The sequence below is a fragment of the Crocodylus siamensis genome, chromosome 9, assembly GCF_052110815.1.
Source record: "Crocodylus siamensis isolate JL-2025a chromosome 9, ASM5211081v1, whole genome shotgun sequence".
NCBI classification, from domain to species: Eukaryota; Metazoa; Chordata; order Crocodylia; family Crocodylidae; genus Crocodylus; species Crocodylus siamensis.
The window spans coordinates 43,533,357-43,549,013 of record NC_143403.1 but is presented as its reverse complement, the minus strand read 5'-3'; the positions used below and the strand labels follow the sequence as shown (position 1 = coordinate 43,549,013).

The 15,657-nt window shown below is 52.1% G+C and overlaps 1 protein-coding gene across 3 annotated transcripts in view; it reads left to right on the top strand.

The window, feature by feature from the left end:
* Positions 1 to 15,657, top strand: part of SMTN (smoothelin) — a 68,987-nt gene that overhangs the window by 50,585 nt on the left and 2,745 nt on the right. For 2 of the 3 annotated variants that reach the window (XM_090062087.1, XM_090062088.1), the window contains exons 13-21: positions 2,713 to 2,871; positions 5,802 to 5,877; positions 6,188 to 6,352; positions 7,775 to 7,837; positions 8,147 to 8,207; positions 8,901 to 9,071; positions 9,158 to 9,281; positions 9,616 to 9,767; positions 11,492 to 11,661. In XM_090062087.1, the coding sequence (XP_089918213.1) occupies positions 2,713 to 2,871; positions 5,802 to 5,877; positions 6,188 to 6,352; positions 7,775 to 7,837; positions 8,147 to 8,207; positions 8,901 to 9,071; positions 9,158 to 9,281; positions 9,616 to 9,767; positions 11,492 to 11,636 (1,116 nt within the window). In that variant the 3' untranslated portion in view covers positions 11,637 to 11,661. The remainder of the gene's footprint in view (positions 1 to 2,712; positions 2,872 to 5,801; positions 5,878 to 6,187; positions 6,353 to 7,774; positions 7,838 to 8,146; positions 8,208 to 8,900; positions 9,072 to 9,157; positions 9,282 to 9,615; positions 9,768 to 11,491; positions 11,662 to 15,657) is intronic. The other variant, XM_090062090.1, reaches the window with a different exon arrangement.

Sequence of the window (15,657 nt, the reverse complement as noted above, 5' to 3'; positions counted from 1 at the left end):
GGCACAGAGAAGCGGAACAGGTTACCAGGCCAGTTTTCACAACTAGGGTTTCCCTGAAAGTCACCGGAGGGTTGGTGTCTGGCTGCACTGTGTTCCCCATTGTAGGGAAAGGGCAGTCATGGTTGGGTCATAGAGCTAGGGGAGGGAGTGTATCTGCAGCCTGCCCTTGTTATATGCTCTGGTCAGTTCCTGCAGAGCACTGGGCTCCTCCCTTCTCCAAGCACCACTAGCTAATCCATGAATCTGCTCTGGGCACCTTTTGCTGGGATCTCATGTCCCCTCCCCCACTTCAGGGCCTATATCCCTGGCTACCCTAATGTGGGGCAAACAAGGGCATGTACCTTCTGTTGACACTAAGCCTGGATCCCTGAGTGAGGAACAGCTGTTCCTGGGGGGTGGAAGGCTACTTCTGGCCCCAGTAGGCACAGTGACATGGGGGAATAGTGAGGTTGGTACAGAAGATTATAGCCTGTTGCTGGGGAAAACAGTGCCAGCCAGAGCTGCCATTCCCCAGAGCCAATCCAGACTGTCCACTATGCATTCCTAACATGCCACCAACAGCCTGTTGTGCTGGGGCATTGCTGCCTCTGTGGGTGGGGGGGCTTTGGTGACAGCTGTCCTGGGTTTCTTTACATTGGCTTTGGCCCAGTCCCTCAGCTATGGAGCTGTGCTCCACTGCAGGGGCTGGGGTGCTTTGTGTAGTCAGAGTCTCTGGGCTGGGTCAGTGTGAGTGGGACCTTGCCCTGGATGCTACATGTGTGCTGGACCCAAGTATAAAATAGTCAGCTTTAATATAAGTATTAGTAAGACTTCTGCACATTAATGGTAGGACAGGCATTTGCCTGCATTCCTCTGGCTCCCGTTATTGGCATTGGTTCAGATTCCTCACCCGCTACTTGTAAAGGGAACTGATAATTTGTCCCTAGGGCTGCTGAGAAATCCTAGCACTTGGTCCCCTGGTACCATGAGCCAAGCTAATCCTTTCCCAGCAGGCTGTTCAGCCAAATGAGGGACCTCACTGTCCCCTGGAGACACCATGCTGCCAGCATATCACACGCACTTGGCAGCAAAGACTGGGCCAAAAGAGAGCGAGAGAGCTGCTGGGTTCGGTGTTAAGATCTGTGTATCACCCTGTGTTTCCAAGGTTGCAGCCCTATCACTATCATCTCCATGTGGCACCTTGGGCTAGCAGGGGGGCTTCTGCATGGGAACTCCTGTCCCACTGTCCAGACTGAGCCATTGCTGGAATGGGCAAGGAGAGCTTAACCCAGCAACACCCGAACTTCTCACTTCTGGGAAGTGCCCTGGGGAACAGAGGTGGCCTCTGGGGCATATGAATGGAGCCTCCCCACTGCTGGTAGTTTGCTCCTTCTTCCCACTCCCCCTGCCCCCCGCCCCCCCAAGTCCTTTGTGGTGCTATTTTGGGCCTGCTTGGCTGCCTGGCATACATTGTTTGGGGGTCATGTTGACAGAGAACTGGCACTGCAGTGGTCATCCTGGAGGAGGCTGGGCTGGCCTAGTTCCTCTGCAGAGATGCCAGGGTGGCTCCTGATCCCCAGAACAGGATCCTCTTTCCGATAAGCTCTTTAATCTCCTTAGAAATCCCTTGCTGGGGCTAATGGTGCACGCTGACCTCTTCAGTTCCATGCCAGTGGCTCCTCCGCCAGGGAGCAATGGGCCCTGTCTTCTGCAGCCCTGGGCAGTTGTACTGATGAACTGTGGGCCTGACTGGCCCCAGCTGCAGGCCCCCTCATTATGGGGAGTAATATGACTACCTGGCACATGTTTTATACAAGCTTTTGTTGGGCTGGTTGGTCCCCATGTTCATGCTGTAGCTGCAGCTGAGTGACACAGCCTGTCACTTGGCTTTTCTATTTCTATCTCAGGGACCAATCTGCTCTTTGGGGGGAAGAATAGATGGATATGAGTGCAGAGAAGCCCCAGTTCTCTCAGCAGGAGTAACACCTACCTATCTGCCATGACATCTCATTTGAGGTGACATTGTCCTGATGTTTCTAGGTAGCTGAATATGTTTCCATGGTTGAGGCACAAAGCTAGAAGTCAGGACTCCCAGGTTGTGTTCCCAGCTGTGCTGTCAGCCTTGGGCAGGTTGTGACACTACTTTCATTCCTTCTGGAGGCATGTAGATGGTCCCAAGTGAGTCCCAGTTCAGTTCTTCTCGGTGTTCGTAGGGCACTTTTGGGATCTGAGAGGAAGGGCTGGGAGAATGGTAGAGACTATGGCTTTAAATTCCACCCCCCCCCCCAGTTGTGACTGGGGGAATCTCTTTGGAGTTGTTAGGAAAGCTGAGCGGGGCAGGGTGGGGGGTGGGAAGGTAGGGAAAAGCACTTGGTAGGTGGTACTCTTCTCCCTTATATTCCTGAGCTCATATGCCACAGCATAGTGCCAGGCTTACAGTGGTTCTGATGCTGCTGTGTCGTGTAAGCTGGGAAGCCAAAGCCCTGAACACTAGTGAATGTGATCTCCTGCCGCATATTTTTTTTCAGAGCTGTGTTGCTTAATTTATTGTCTTGCATCAGTCTTGGGCAGTTTTGGTGTTTTGCAGGGTCTTTGAACCTCAGGGCCTCATGTGCTGTGGGGCAGGGTGTGTGCTACCAGCATCTGCTTTGTCCAGTACTTTGTGCACCCAGGCAGCACAGGAGGCTGTAAAACTGAAAGAGCTGCTCTACTACCCATCTTTTCTCATTGCAGATGGAACCTCAGCTGGTGGAGCAGCCCCAGGTGATAGGGAAGAAACCGGAGCTGTCCAATGGGATGGAGAAGGCTCAGGTGAAGGAGCTGGAGAAAAGGAGCAAGCTGAGTGCTGAAGAACTGAGCAGAATTGAGGATGAAGACATATTGGATAAGATGGTACATAGCACCTGATTGATGCTTTCTCCCGAACTAAATGATGCTGTGCCTGACCTGTGCTGGCCACTGGCAAAAGCTCTGGGTCTCTGCTATGTGGAGTTAGGGGTATACCTCCATCTTGGAGAGTATAAGAGTGCAGTATGGTTGGACTTGGGTACGTGAAGGCACAGGAGAGGGGATGGCATGAAGGAGGTAGAGATTAGGTTGCAGTGGAGTGTGGTTTGGATATGGGGTGCAGAAGAACCTGGGATGGCTGGGTTGGGATGGGGTGCAGAGGGGTCAGGGGTAGCCGGGAGGTGAGATGCAGAAGGAATCTAGAGTGGTAGTGGGGAGACCACCATACATGCATTACTCAAATAACATGAGATGAGTTCTCCAGCACAGAGCAAATGGAAATTGGAAAGGACCATGCTTAGTAGCAAGAGAATGAAGCAGAGCTCCACAACTGGCTTAATTATGAAGAAAAGATTTAAAGGGTTGGAATAAATTTATGGCGAAGATTAGAGGGTGAAAGGGGGAGTTTTGATGTGTGGGGTTGTGTGTTCGGTCCCCAGATGGCAGAACAGAATGGAGGGAGTTCTGACACTTCTGAGCCTAGTTCTGGTAAGGATTATTTTCTGCTGCTGCTGCTGCTACAGGTGTCAAGGTTTTGTTTTCCCCTTCCTCAGAAGCATCGGGTGTTGGCTGCAGCCAAGACTGGGGATTTAGATTGAGACCTAAAAAAACAGAGATTCCTGGCTAGCATGTCTTGCTGCTCCATTCAGGATCAGACCAGTTGCCACATTTGGGATCAGGAAGGATCAAGAAAGCATTTTACTCCATTTTACTGCTGTACATGGTTCCTCTAGCCATGATGACACAAGGGAGGGTGTTCACATAGTGGACACTCAGATAGGTACTAACATCTTGAGACGCTGGCAGAGTGACAAGTGACAGAAAACCTGAGGTGACTAGGGAAGAACTCGGGTATCTTTATGGGAACACCAGAAGCATGGGAAATAAACAAGAAGCACTGGCACTCCTGGTAGACAAGGAATTTGCCATCATTGCGTTGATGGAGACCTAGTGGGACAACGCATATTATGGAGCAGTAGATATTGAGGTCTATAGGCTTTATAGAAAGGATCAGGTCGGGAAGAAGGGAGGAGGTGTGACCCTCTGTGAAAGATCACTACTCCTCCCTGCAGGTCATGTTTGATAGCAGGAAAGGGTGTCTTGAGACCCTCTGAGTCAAGATATAAGGGAGATCAGGAGAGGGAGACCTGATGGTGGGAGTCTACTACAGGCCTCCCTCCCAAGAAGAGGAGAGCGATCAGGCATTCTCCAGGGAACTGACTGAAGCAGCTAGCACTAAAGACATGATTGTCATGGGTGACTTCAGCTACCCTAACATTTTCTGGGAGGACCATTTAGCCAGCTCCAGCACGTGAGCTAACATCTTGGCAGCTATAGACAATGTTCCTGACACAGGTTGTGGAAGGGCCTATTAGGGGTAAGGCCACCCTGGATTTAGTGCTGACCAAAGGGGGAGGACATGATAGGCGACCTGAGGATTGGAGGTACTCTGGGCAACAAGGATCATGATATGATTAAGTTCACCATCCACCAAAAGGCTGGGGAATCAGTTAGTAGAACAGAAGTCCTAGACTTCAGAAGGGCATACTTTGGCAAATTCAGGAAATTAGTTGGAGAGGCCCTCTGTGACCAGCAGCTGGACAGTTCTTAAGTTTGCAGATGATACTAAGCTGTGGGGAAATGCGGGCACATCTGAGAACAAGATAAGGATCCAGGAGTGACCTTGACAGACTGGTTTTATGGGTGGAACAGAATCAGATGAAGTTTAACAGGGAGAAGTGCAGGGTTCATCATCTGGGTAGGAAGAACCTTCACCATAACTGGCTGGCACAGCATCTGAATGGGACCTGAGGGTCACAGTCAACTGGAAGATGAACATGAGCCAAATACAGCTCTGGCTGATGTGTTGCCAATAGATTCAGGGGTGTACTTTGCTTCTCCCTCTCTATTCAGTGTTGGTGATGCCACAGCTGGAGCACTGTCCAGTTCTGAGCACCACATTTCAGAATGATGTGGATAAGCTTGAGAGGCTACAAAGAAGGGCCACCCATATTAGGAGCTTGGAGGATAGGCCCTGTGAGGAGAGACTCCAGGAACTGGGCCTGTTCAGTTTCCATAAGAGAAGACTGAGAGGTGACTTGATATACACCTACAAGTATTTAGGGGTGAGCACCAAGATCTAGGGGAGATACTATTCAGAAAGGCACCTCAAGAGAGGACAAGGACCAATGGGCACAAGCTAATAGAGGGAAAACTAGGCTGAACGTAAAAAAAAAACTTCTTATCTGTAAGGGTTACTGGAATCTGGAAAACACTCCCAGCAGAGGTGTTGCAGTTTCCATCCTTGGAGGTGTTCAGGAGGAGGCTGGATAAACACCTTGCTGAGCTCATTTGAGCCCACTAACTACCTGCCCATGGCAGGGGACCAGCTTTGATGATCTTGCAGGTCCCTTCTGGTCCTTTGATTCTATGATTCTATCTTCAGACTGGCATGGATTTGGGGGTTTTTTTGCCCTCTTTTGTAGCAGGAAACGTGCTCCTATTTCTTGGATTTCTTGAGTGTATTTCACAGCTATTTCCTGTCCTTCCAATCACAGGTCATTGACAGTGCTCTCATCCCTTTGCTTTGTGTGTGATATGGTAGGGAGGGGTTTTTTTTGATGTTTCAGGTATTGTGACTGGTAGTTGTACAAGAGTGCTATTTGTGCAGTTTTACAAATAAGTTAGGCAAGCATTTGTCTAGGTTTGTTTAGATAGGGACAACTTGTGTTGAGCAGAGGCTTCGGCTACATGACCTCCATAAGTTCCCTTCCAGCCCCACTTTCTATGTTTCTGTCTCCTGGTTTCCCCTTCAGTTGGACCAAAGAACAGACTTTGAAGAACGGCGACTGATCCGTGCTGCCATGCGGGAGCTGCGCCAAAGGAAGCGAGGTAGTGGCTCCTGTGCACCACCACCCCACCCCCACCCGCCCCTTACTTACCAGCCCCAAGTTGAACTCCAGCTCCCTGCTGTAGCGGGCAGGGACTCTCATCAAAGCTCTCCAAATCTTTTCTGAAGATTCAGAGAACTTTGAATCAATTTGGTCCCCTGATTCGATTGGTCCTCCGAATCAAATTATCACCCGAAGCTTCACACAGCCCTGCTAAGCACCCCTTAAAGTACTCTGTGGTAACTTCATGTCCACTGCCCCTTTGCATACTCAGCTCCCATGTTGATGCCATCTTGCACGTGCATTTGCAGAGCAGCGGGAGAAGGAACGGGATCACCGGCTGCAGGAGATGAAGAGCCAGCCCATGGCAGGGAGAGCAGGCCATGCCACCGAGACCACCACCAGGCAAAGCACACAGTCAGCCGATGGCTCAGCCCACAGCACCATCACCAAAACTGAGCGCCTCATCCAGTCCAGTAAGGCGCCCTTGATGGTGTCAGCAGAGAACATTGCTGCTCAATGCACAGCTGGCTCTACTGCCCATGATGCACTGGCTCCTCCTCAGTGAAGAGGCCTGCCTCTCTAGCTGCCATGCCATCTCTGATGCCTATTCCTCTGGGCATCTTGTAAAGCTGAGACTTTGCCCTTCAGCTCTTTTTCTTCTTTGTCCTTTGTTGCCCTCCCACTCAGCCAGTGTTCAGACCTTCAGCAGTGCCCTCGGTTCCTCTGGACCCAACCCCTCTGAGAGCTGGCAGCAGCAGGACCCATTTCCTACCCTCCAAGATCCCGTGGCAGTTAACCAGCCAGTCTGGGCCAGCATGCCATGTTGTCCCACTTCTTGACCCCAGTTGGGCTTTGAAAGTACAAGCTCTCTGCTGTGCCTGTCTTCTTCTGCATGGCACCAGGATTACATGCTTGTGGGCTTGCCTCACTCACTGGTGATAAACACCTTGGCATGCTTGTGGGCTTACCTCACTTACCGGATGATAAACACTGGTGGCAGTGGCTCTATGTAATGAGGGGCCTACATGAAGACCTCTTAGGAAAGCACAACCCAGCAGTAAGGACAGGCAAGTTCCTTGCCATAAGCCAGTGGGAGAGCCATTGAGGCCTCTACTTAGAAGACAGGTCTAGCAGCTAGCTGTGCAGAGCTACCCTACCATTACCTATCCTTTCTCCTGCTTCTCTGCTGGCCAACATCAGCCACATGGGCTGGGTTTTCTTCCTGAACCACCTCATTTCCCAGAGCTTGCACCTGGTGGTTCTGCCTGCTGCTAAGCCAAGAGGAGCCCATCCCAGCACAGTCCCACTCCTTTCTCCAGTCAGGATTCCAGCCAGCTCCTGCCTCATTGTCCTTGACAGTCTGTACTCCTCTGCCTATTGTTGCTACCCATCATTGTCTCTGGGATCCAAATTCTCAGGGCTTTTTTTGTCACCACTCCTCTCAGGAACAGGAGGAAATGTAAACCCCTCTGTAGTTTCCCTCAGCTGTACTGGCCCCTCAGCCTGTCTGGATCTAGCTGGGTATTGCTCTTTGGTGCTGGAGCTGCCATAGCTACCTTCTTCCTTTCTGCTCCCTTTACTTGATGCCATTGGCCTCTTTTCTTCTCTCTCTGGGCTGCGGGGCTGAGATCCTTGCTGTCTGCAACTCTAGCCTTTTGACCTGGCCTCTCTGCCTCTCTCCTGTTGCCTTCTCCAGATTTTGCTATACATGTGGCCTATCATTCTGCAGTCCTCACAAAGACTAGGTTATACTGGTCTTGCCAAGAATTTTCCTGGTTTTAGTACAATGGGAGCAACTCTGGAGTTCCTCACTGTGCCTCTCTGGGACCAGTCACTTTTTATGTCCATCTTGTTCTGCCCCAGCTGACTTCCCTTGCCTTTTCTTCCCTTTGCAGATGATGGCAGCAAGACTTCCCGTATGACCACAGTAGAATCAAGCTATGTGAAGAGATCAGAGAGTAAGAATCCCTTGCCATGCTTCTGAGCTTCTCCCTCCCCAGTGCTGGTAACTCTATCCCCTTGAGCCTCAGTATAAACTCCCACTGCCTGTAGACACTGTTTACCTCCCTGGGGGACAGATACTGCCCTTTGGTACTTCATCTGTGGGAACAGCCACTCCCTGTTTGCTCTAGTCCCTTTTGCCTCTAGGCACAACTGCTGTATGCTGGTGTTCAGCCCTTGGTAGGCATAGATGCAGCTATTCTAGGCAACTCATTCCTCTTCAGCTCCTGTGCTGGTGTCTGAGATTTTCCTGTTTGTTTCTACAGATGGGAGCACATTTCGCCAGACCAAATCCTCCTACAGCTCTTCTTCCAAGAAGGTGGGCAGGTGAGTGATGCTCTTCAGCATGGTAGTGCTCTGCTGACTGGGCAGACTCTTCCAAGGAGAACACCCCACAGTCACCAGTACAGCCAAATCCACACCAATTGGCAGGGAGAATGGAGATGGGCAGCTTAGCTTTGGCAACACAGCTCCATGTCCCTTGGGCCAGGTCTCCTTCAGTCAGCTCCAGGGGTAGCATGGGCTTCCATGCTGTGGTGTTGAAGTATCTCTGGCATCAGCAGCTTTCACTGCCACTGCAGTCCAGCACCTAATGCTCCTCATCCTTTCCTGTGCATTTCCACTGGTCATCATGGCATGTCAACCTTTGGGTCCCTGATGATGAGCTTATGTGGCTGGATCAGTGAGGTGCAGTGCCCTGGGGGTAAAACCCCTCTGCCAATCCATTATACTGTGGCTTGTCTGCTGTTTAGGATGTTACAACCCACTCAGTAAAGCTTGTTCAGCCCCAAGCCATATCATCACCATCATGGGGTGCGTGAGCAGGGAACATCTCAACTTCTTTACAGGCTTTAGGTCCCTAGACCTGCTGCTGAGAGGGGTTTAAGGACTTCCACCTGCAGCTCTGGATGTTGCTAAGCTTACCCCTAGACTTGTGTTCCCTCACAGAGAGGCTGATCACACTGACTGTGCAAAGGTTTCTTACCTTTGGATGAGCCTATATTCATCTTTCTCCCTCAGTGTCTTTGACCGTGAAGATGACACCACCTCACGGCAGAGCAGTTTAGCTGCACTGGAGAGGCGCCAGGCAGAGAAGAAGAAGGAGCTGATGAAGGCTCAGAGCCTTCCCAAGACATCAGCCACACAGGCGCGGAAGGCCATGATTGAGAAGCTGGAGAAGGAGAGTGGAGGGTGAGGGTGCTAGCATGATGGGCAGGGCTGGAGAAGGTTGATGTTGTGATGCTCTAGGAACATTTACCTGTGTTTGCTTACTGCAGTGCCTCAAATCCAGCTGTCTCCCGTGTAGCTGTGCAGCGCTCTTCCAGCTTTGGTGTCCCCAATGCCAGCAGCATCAAGCAAATGTTGCTGGACTGGTGCAGAGCAAAGACTCGGGGTTATGAGGTCAGTACTTTCTCTTCTGTCCTCTCCCATTGCTCCTATCTAGGCCTTGCTGCCTCTCATTGGGTGTGTCTACACATGTATTAGGACTCTTTTCCTAAAGTGCATTAAATTTAGTAATTCAAGTGTGAGGTACTAAATAAATTTAAATCTGCGCTAATGTGCAGTAGCATAAGCACATGCTTTTTAGGTGATGCATAATGCTCAGTAGCCTATTTTACTGCACATTAGAGTAATTGAAGTTTTTTACTTGACATGTTAATGCACAGTAAAATAGGTTACTGCACATTAAAGTACATGTGTAGATGCGCCCACTGACCTTCATTCTGCCCCACAGCACGTAGACATCCAGAACTTCTCCTCTAGCTGGAGTGATGGCATGGCCTTCTGTGCCCTTGTCCACAACTTCTTCCCTGAGGCCTTTGACTACAGCGAGCTGACACCTCAGAACCGCCGCCACAACTTTGAGGTGGCTTTCTCCTCTGCAGAGTACGTATCCACCCCAAGCACCAGGTAACACAGGTTACAGGAAAGGGCCTGGTGCCTCCCTGAGTGTGGGCAAGCAGCCTTCACAGTCCACTGCTCCAGGAACATGTGCAGGACTCGCTCAGGGGCAGGGCAGCACCAAGCACCCTCGGGTAAACCTCAGTTCTGGGTTGGCTTCTCTCTTTCCTGTAGCCCTGATGCTGGGACTGGCACAGGCCCTCATCCTGGGGTACCTGTTGATGCAGGTCCCTCAGATGCCAACCCAACCCTCTGCAGACATGCCTAGCCAAACTTCTTGCCTCACAGCACAAGCCCCACAGCCCCATAATTCTGAAAATCCTTGAGCCCCAAAGCCCAGGGTGGTCCTGGCAAGGGATTGAGTGCCTTCTATGGCTCTCCTTCTCCATGTCTAGCAGCTACCTCCCTACCATGCCAGTGTGAGCACTGGCAGTGCCCAGCTTCCCTATCTAGCTTCTGGGTGCATGGAGCCCCCTCCTCTGCCACAGTCCCCCTTCTAACTGCTTTAACACTGGAGCATAAACTTGAGGAAGGCCAAGTCCTCTCCAGCAGTCTGAGCCATGGTTAGTGGGGTCCTAGGGAACCCCATTGCAGCTGGGGGGCTGTGGCACTATTGCAGCTTCCTGAGCTCCCCCTTTTTGCTTCTAGTTTTCTGGGGTGTTGAGAGAAGGGAGCGGGTCCTGCTGGAGGGCTGGGAGTCGGACCCTCTCTCCTTCCTTCTGTCTCTCCTTCCATTCATCGCTCCTTCCCTGCAGCACCAAACTGGTCGCACCCGCACTGAGCAGACAGGATAGTTTTTCTGCGGTGTCCACAGCTGGGCAGAGGGGTCTCTGACCCCACACCTTGGCATGGGAAGGCTGCCCTATTTGCCTGAGATGTTATTCTGGGTGCCCAGTGTCAGTGCAGGCCTGGAAGTTGTGCTGACTCCCCTGGGCCCCAGCACTGTGTCTAATCTGCACAGGGTGGAGTGAGCAGGGTGTGCAGACTCGCCACAAGGGAGTGACCCACCGGGGCTGCGCACCTGGGATTTCTGCCTTCCTAGTCTTATGTCTTTTTGTCTTAACCGGGACTGGTGTGTGGACCATGAGAACAATCAATCCCTCCAGCCTGGAAGCCAGGTGGCCCTCTCCCCTCCTCATCCTCCAGCCCTTGTGAGCTTCCTCTCCCGAGCTTCCTGCACCAACCGCCATGCCGCTGTGCGATTCCAAGCAGAGCCAGGCGAGGAGGGAGCAGGGTCTGGGCACCCCTCCCCCACCCCAAGCCCCTGTCTATATACATGGCTATATAGAGCAAGCCGCTCAGCTCTGGAATCTGCTCCTCAACCACTGGTTGGCGCCAGAGCACGTCACTCCCGTCCTCTCTTCTTCCTTCATCTCCTGTCCTTCCTCACGCCTGTACCTCACGCTCCTGCACCTGTGACTGCCCCTCCCTCCCTCCCTCCTGCCATGCTTGTGTAGCCCCAACCCCTGTGAGTCTCACTGTACCAACGAATGGCCTGGCAGCGCAGCACCACGGTGCCCGGTGCTGCCCCGCCCCTGCCTCGCACACCCTCCCAGAGCATGTGTAATGGATTGGGGCATTGGTCTGGCACTGGGGGAATGGGAAGTAGATTTATATATTTCTCTTGTTTTCTCTCCCTCTCTCCCCCCTCTCCAATTGGGCTGTGATCACTTGCTTCCCCACCTTCTCTCCCCTGTCCCCTCCCCCAGGAAGCACGCAGAGTGTCCGCAGTTGCTGGACGTGGAGGACATGGTCCGGATGCGCGAGCCGGATTGGAAGTGTGTGTACACATACATTCAGGAATTCTATCGCTGCCTGGTCCAGAAGGGGCTGGTAAAAACCAAAAAGTCGTAGCCTATTAACAGCCCTGGGAGCGATGGTGAGAATCTTCCTGTCGAACTACTGCCCGCACACATGCACCCGCCTGCCCATTTGCAGCTTCACAGTGCTTTTTCAGCAGGAGGGCCCTCAGGGAGCACGAACTTGTGCTGGGAGGATGGGGTATCAGCAGGGTAGGGGCAGGTGGAAGGGGGAGCAGTGGATGTGTGGTAAGGTGTGCAGATGTGTGGTAGGAGAGGGGGTGAATCAGGATCTAAATCCAACCTGTGCTCCTTCTCTCCCGAGGTTCAAAGGGGACTAAATATGAGAATTGTTAGCTGGAGGCAGATTTTTGCTGGGTTTGCCTTTCCAGAAAACACTCCTCAAGCCAGGAGCTTTGTAACAGGGTGGGGAAGGTATCCTAATAAGAAGCACCTCAGAGTAGGGTTCACTAGCCAGGGTGAGCCTCCATGTGAGCCACAGCCTGGGCATGAGCTGGGTGGCTCTCCCTGCCAAAGAAATGGGCACTGTGCTCATAGATGATGTGCCAGTGCCTCTAATCAGATTTTCCTCACTTGCTCCCTGAGACTGGGGGCAGAACGGGGACGAGCTGCTATGAACTGCTGCTTTAATTACACTTGAGCACTTTGCAGCAGGAACTGTGACTGGAGCAAAGAACAGCATGCTTGGATTATGGACGAGTCCCGGAGTGACTCCCAGCAGCCCTTATCCTTGCTTCACCCCCTCCTCCAGGCAGACCTCCATGATGCACTGAGCTCCCCACATTCCCATTGTTTTGTGCTCCTCTCACTCCCAGAGTGAAGGCTTGGATGTCCTCCGGCTTGAGTAGGGGGCTGATGAACTCATGAAGTAGCAATGGGGCTATTGTGTGCTTGGGGCTTCTCAGAGACCAAAGCCTTTGCATCCTGTGAAAGGCAGTAGTCTCTTTTCTGTACTCCCATTCCCCTCTGCCACTGCCACAGTCTTTTGCTGTAGGTCCCTGAGGTCTGTGACTATAAGCCAATTAGTCTTACCTCGATCCTGGGTAAACATTTTTGAGAAAATTATCCTGGCTCATGTCCACGAGGGGCCAGCGGGGCAGGGTTATGGGCACTGCACTTCAGGAGGGATGTGGACAACATGGAGCAGGTCCAGAGGAGGGCCACTCGTATGATCAGGGGACAACAGGGCAGGCCCTACGAGGAGAGGCTATGGGACCTGAACCTGTTCAGCCTCCACAAGAGGAGGCCGAGGGGGGATCTAGTGGCAGTTTACAAACTAGTCAGGGGGGACCAGCAGGCTTTGGGGGAGTCCCTGTTCCCCTGAGCACTGCTGGGAGTAACAAGGAATAACGGCCATAAATTGACAGAGATTAGATTTAGACTAGACATCAGGAGGCACTACTTCACGGTCAGGGCAGCTAGGATCTGGAACCAACTTCCAAGAGAAGTGGTGCTGGCTCCTACCTTGGGGGTCTTTAAGGGGAGGCTAGATGAACACCTTGCTGGGGTCGTTTGACTCTTTCCTGCCATGGCAGGGGGTCAGACTTGATGATCTACTCAGGTTCCTTCCGACCCTACCAACTATGAAACCTCCAGCACTGGAACCTGCCTTGGCGGAACTGGTCAGCACCTATGTAAGAACAGCTGAACGGAGTTACACTGTGAGATCCAGTGCAGGGACCAAGCATGCTGACTGTGAGGTGCCTCCTAGTCATATATGGTCAGGAGAGGGAGCAGGGAGTCTGGAAAGTCTGACTCAGGCACTTCCATCTTTCTGTCTTTTTGGTAATGTTTGTGCCTTTCTTCAGAGGGATCCCTACTTACAGTGGAGCCTCCTCCCCCCGGACACTGGCTCCACACTGCTCTGCGCAGGCTGAAGGATAAATAATGCCTTTATAAGGACAGGGATCATCTCCTTAAGGTTGTCTCAGCTTTTCCATCACACACCTGACTGGGGCTGACTGCACTGGGGTGTACTTCACTGCCTCTGCCCTTAGACAACCTGGGTTAGCATTTCCAAAGATGCTGAGCACTGACAGGCCAGAGGTGTTTGCTGTGGACTCCTAGGCTCCAAGCCAGTTGTAGCTCACAGACCCACTCTGATATTTGGAGTACTTAATTTCTCCTATTTGTCTCACTGAGAAGGGGCCAAGAGTTGGGATAGTGAGGGGCTGTGCTTCAAAACATAGAGGTGCTGGCCGAGCAGGGATAGTGGCTACTAGGGTTTGGGACTCAGTTGCATTAAAAGCACGATGTAGGGGTCCCAGAGTGAAGCAGGTGTATCAGCAGAACTCTTTGGGGCAGTGAGTCCAGAACTGGAATAGCAGGGGGCTGTACAGGAGGGCTGCTGGCCCTGCCAGAGGTTCAGTGGATGTGGCAAGACGGCAGAAACTATGACAGAATCTGCTGCATGGGACTGATATTCCTGTCCATACCCTGCAGCACCTTGCCCTCAAAGCACCCCCTTTCCAGGCATTTTCAATAGGGGGCATTTTCAAGGTTTTAGGTGGTGGTGGCGACAGGGTGTAACATACTGATCAGTGCTATGTCCTTCTCCAGCAAATTACACACAAGGATCTTGTTGCTCCCCAGCTGCAGGCACTATGCATCAGCCCCTGTTACACACCAGGTGTGTGAGCTGCCTAAGGATACCCAGCTAATTGAGGTCAGCATGAGGCAGGGACTGCTCCCTTAATTCTTGCCCCTTCTTGGCAGTTTGTGCATCAGCTCTCTCATTCCTGTATAGAGCTCCCAAGGTCCAACTGGAGCAGGTGGGACTGACCAGAGACCTCTGCAGCCCAGGGCACTACATTACCAAATGATCTCTGCCCCAGCCCAGGGCCCTGGGTTCTTTTCATGCTTTGTGCAGGGCTTGCAGGACACCCCTTTGCAGACCATGGCTTGACACATCTGAAACTCTGGAGTCCCATTGCTTAACCTGATCACCCCATGGTTTATCCTGATGCCCCATTAAATTCATCCTTGCTATGAAGGACCCTGACTGAGCCCTAAATGGCATACAGGTGCTGGTACAGCCTGGAACTCCTCCCCCATCCTCCAGGGAGCCCAGTTGGCCAGTATTGTGGTTTCAGTTAAGAAACTCCACATCAGCCTTCTCAGAACCTGTTTGTGATGTCTGCCAAGGTCCTGTTGATGTCGACAGAGCAACAGATCCCAATGAAATCTTCCCTGGGAGATTGTGCTGGACCTCAGGGCCCCTGGAGAGGGTGATAGCTGACACATCCGATCTTTCTCCTCCCCAGGCTGCAGTAGCAGAAGCCTGTCTGATCTTGCAGTGTTGACTGGGTGTCCTTGTGTCAGGAGCAGGCTTGGGAGTGGAAGTGGCACGGCCTTGTCAATAGTATGGCAGTTTACCCTGTCCTTTCACTGTGGCCCAAAGCCACTGTGCATGCACAGAACTTCCTCACTGGGGGTTGTTTCCCCAATAGGTACTAACATTTCAGCTGGCAGCCCCGATAGATCACATTCCCAGGAGCTTTTGGCACTTCCCCTATGAAGCAGCTGTTTAGCAGGAAGGAGGTAAGGCCCTGCCAGTAAGGGCAGAGCCAGCCAGAAGCGTTTTAGTGTGTGGTAAGGTGATGTCTAGCAAGTCCAGGGTCTTGCTCCCTGGCCAGCAGCTGTTCCATTGTGTTTGGGTCACTTTGTTATAGTGTGAGAGTGATCTGGGCAGTCTCTGACTCTGCTTTCCAGGCACCCTGCCACTTGGGTTGGTAATGGCCCAAAGCTGATCCCTCGCTGACTGCTGTTTAGTGGGGTGATTAGCTATAGGCCTCTGCACTATCGACTTCACCAGCTGCAGTTTACTGAATGATGGATAGCTCCCAGGAACAAAGACTGAAAGTTTCCAGGGAATGAGGGGGGTGATCAGTAGTAGGGAGGGTCCCCATTAGGATGTGGGAGATGTATATCAGCGGGCAATGTTGGATACACTTAGCTTGCCACTACTTTCTCACTTGGACCACAGAATATTTTTGGCAGCATCTCAGGCTTAGGCAGTGTCAGGCCCAGTGGACAGGTGGTTAAGTGGGCAGCTC